Source organism: Oncorhynchus gorbuscha, linkage group LG02 (assembly GCF_021184085.1).
Source record: "Oncorhynchus gorbuscha isolate QuinsamMale2020 ecotype Even-year linkage group LG02, OgorEven_v1.0, whole genome shotgun sequence".
NCBI classification, from domain to species: domain Eukaryota; kingdom Metazoa; phylum Chordata; class Actinopteri; order Salmoniformes; family Salmonidae; genus Oncorhynchus; species Oncorhynchus gorbuscha.
Genome location: NC_060174.1, coordinates 65,966,467 through 65,969,546, shown reverse-complemented (window position 1 = coordinate 65,969,546; position 3,080 = coordinate 65,966,467). Strand labels below are relative to the sequence as shown.

The following is a 3,080-nucleotide window of genomic DNA, read 5'->3' as shown; positions in this document are numbered from 1 at the left end:
GAAATTTCAGCCTGTTTTGGTGGAAGGTAGTTTTGGCCTTCCACGGTGACGTCACCATGGGATAAATGAGTTAATAGACCAATAAGAAAGAGTTCCAAACCTCTGCCAATAACAGCTCGTTTTCAATTTCCACCTCCCCACTCAAAACAATTCCCAGACAGTCCAAGCAAAATTCTCGTTTGAGAAATTGCTCTTAGCTAAGAATATTTTTGTTTTAACTTTAAATGGTAAAAACCAAGAAAACAATCACAGTAAGGTACTTCATTGTTACCCAGAAATGATTTGACATTGAGATAAAAACGGCTGCATCAGACCTTTAAGTTTCAAGTCACATGCACAAGTACAGTGAAATACCTTTCTTACAAGCTCTAAACCCAACAATGCAGTAATCAATAACAACAACAATCAATAATCAATAACAACAACTCAAAATAACAAGGTAGAAAAAAAGAAGATATAAAAAGAAGAATAAGAATAAGATGATAAAGTAAGTAAGCATACTATCTATATACAGGGTCAGTTCCAGTACCATGTTTACAATGTGTAGGGATACTGGATCAGGAATCTCAATCAGGTCCTGGAGGGCCATAATTTGCACAGGTCATTGCCTTGGGAGACTATTCCAGGGGTGTCAGTTGTGTACAATGATGTATATAAACCCTGGATTGCTGATGCGATGTATTGGGCAATAAGAGGCTTTTATACCACAGGTCGACCATATTGGCACTCCCCAGAAGAATCAGTCCTCCATAGGAATGCGTGGAATTCTACAGTATTGAAATAGAAAAATGTTTTTGTCAAAATTACAAGTTTTTAAAGTATGTTGTTGTAGTGGGTCAGTAACATAACTTTCACAAAAGTATACATTAAGGAAAATGTTTCTATATTTTTTATGTTTAGCTCACACAATATACTTTAAATTCTGAATTTAGGTAGAATAACCTTGGCAAAAAAGAAATGTAGACATTAATAAATGCATTTCTATAGCTTCCAAAATCGGTTTTACAACGGTGTGGGGGGGGGGGGGGGGGCTTCAAAACAGTGCTCCCTGTCAGTCATCTAGTGTATATATATATAAAGCCTAGCTCAAGACCAAAACCTACCCAAGGTTTAGCTGAACATGACTGTGTAAAGCATCAGACTGTTCAAATTATGGCTGTCACTCAGTATGCCAACAAAGACTATTGGTCAGGACTAGCCTTTACCTGGAGAAAATAATTGTATGCGTTAGGCAAAGATCAGAAACCAGAAGTAGTCAATTGCAATCCAAAAAACATATCCACTATTGCTAAAGTAAAGCTACTTTATACATTTGTTTGGTTCCATTTCATACCAATCTGGTTGGATTGATACATGCTGTAGACTTCATGGGAATCTGTAGATGACCGAATTGTGCTGAAGACTGACAGTACAGGTAGGCTATATACAATAGGTTATAGAGGGGGTGGATCTTGCTCAATGAATCAGTCACGAAGTCCTAGAGACACAACACACATGCCAAAGCATTCGGTAGTTTATTATTACAGCACGCACGGTTACTATTATCGTTGTCACGCAAAGTTAATCAGCTGCGGAATAGAGGAACCGTGCGAGCCAAAGTAATACAGTAAACTATATGTGCACAGATTTACAATGTTGACCATTATGAAATACTTACTTGTATTTGTGAGAACATCGCTGGAAAGAGTTCTCGACCCAGGCAGTACCGTAGCTACGGAAGCCACATATAATTCCACCACAATGATGTATGTCGACCGGTTTAGCCACAGTTAAGATCACGGTGTTTTCGACATTGCCATAAGAGTGGATGCAGATCGTGAACCCCCCAAAAAAATATCTTATAACATTTATGTAGGCCTATATTTAAATAGCAGCATCTCAGAGGCGACGAGTCGTCGTAGCGCAAAATGTTTCCAAAATGATTGCTTGAAAATAAAAACAATGTATCAAGGGCCACAGCGTTGAAAGAATGATTGCAGGTGATACAATTGGTCAACCCAATTTGGTAGACTATTTAATCCATAGGCTATTCTCTTATCCAGCCTAGTCCCGCATATTGATGTTACTTTCTGTAGCCTACTGTGTGTTCTATATTATTTTCGCTGCCACAATTGAGGCTCTAGTTACGTATATCCCTTTTGCATTCTCCTCCCTCTCTCCATTTGCGTCTGCTGTGTCTCCGTAATCCGTTACATCCGTGCACGCCCTCCAATCCAGCCTCTTTATATTAGCGTAATCGGCGTAGCAACAATGAAAAATCCTAGGTCTACGGTAGTCTAATGTAGCGTCTGCCTGACTCACTGGTGTAGTTAAAGAAAAATACGACTCATGTATTGAAAAATAAATGTTGTGATCATAACCCAGGCCATATAGGTCCTATACTATTTAGATCATTCTCACTACCAACATGAGAAAGCACAGTAACATTACCTGGTTAATTATTGTATCTAATATCGAATGATATACTGTCTCTAGGCTCCAATGCAAACCAGTAATATGACATAATTTGTTTAATTAACAGGTTTCAGGGATTTCAATAGAAATGTAAATGTGTAGCCCGCATTTGAAATGTTAAGTAGTTGGATCGATATAATGCCTAGAACTACCCCGTAGGTGGGCCTACAAACTTCCATAAAGGCTGCTCTTTGGATTGCCTATGCAGTTTGATCATTTGTAGGTCTACTTAATTTCTGAGGTGGCTATTTGATTATGCAATCCGCATTTACTTAGGCTACACAATGTAAATTCTGCACTCTTCCCAGTCCTGTCATACCTGAGTTCCTAATTAATAATAGGCTTCAAGTGGTTTATTATACGCAAATTTACCAAATTAATTAGTCCGACATTCGTAGTATTTTGTAATGCAGTGGAATTCATGTTCCCCTATGGATAACACCACACCATAGTAAATCACACAGCGTTTAGGATGCCATGGAAAATGTTTGCAGCCACGCTTTGTCAACTCGGCCTTGTGACACTGACCCGGCTCACTCCGCTACAGGCCCCACACGTCAACTGCTACACCGAGTTTTTGGATCGAGGCGAAGGAAGTGGGGGTCAGTGGATGACTGTAAGGAGAT

The 3,080-nt window shown here is 39.2% G+C and overlaps 1 protein-coding gene across 5 annotated transcripts in view; it reads right to left on the bottom strand.

Moving 5' to 3' along the window:
- The window catches only part of LOC124007648 (steroid hormone receptor ERR1-like), a 13,115-nt gene extending 10,931 nt beyond the window's left edge, over nt 1-2,184 (bottom strand). For 2 of the 5 annotated variants that reach the window (XM_046318342.1, XM_046318335.1), the window contains exon 1: nt 1,658-2,183. Coding sequence is in view for 1 of the 5 variants with exons in the window: in XM_046318335.1 (XP_046174291.1) it covers nt 1,658 (1 nt within the window). In the remaining 4 variants the exon portion in view is untranslated. Of the gene's footprint in view, nt 1-529; nt 768-1,657 lie in introns of all 5 variants that reach the window. The other 3 variants (XM_046318311.1, XM_046318327.1, XM_046318317.1) reach the window with 3 other exon arrangements.
- Between the last annotated feature and the right edge of the window lie 896 nt (nt 2,185-3,080).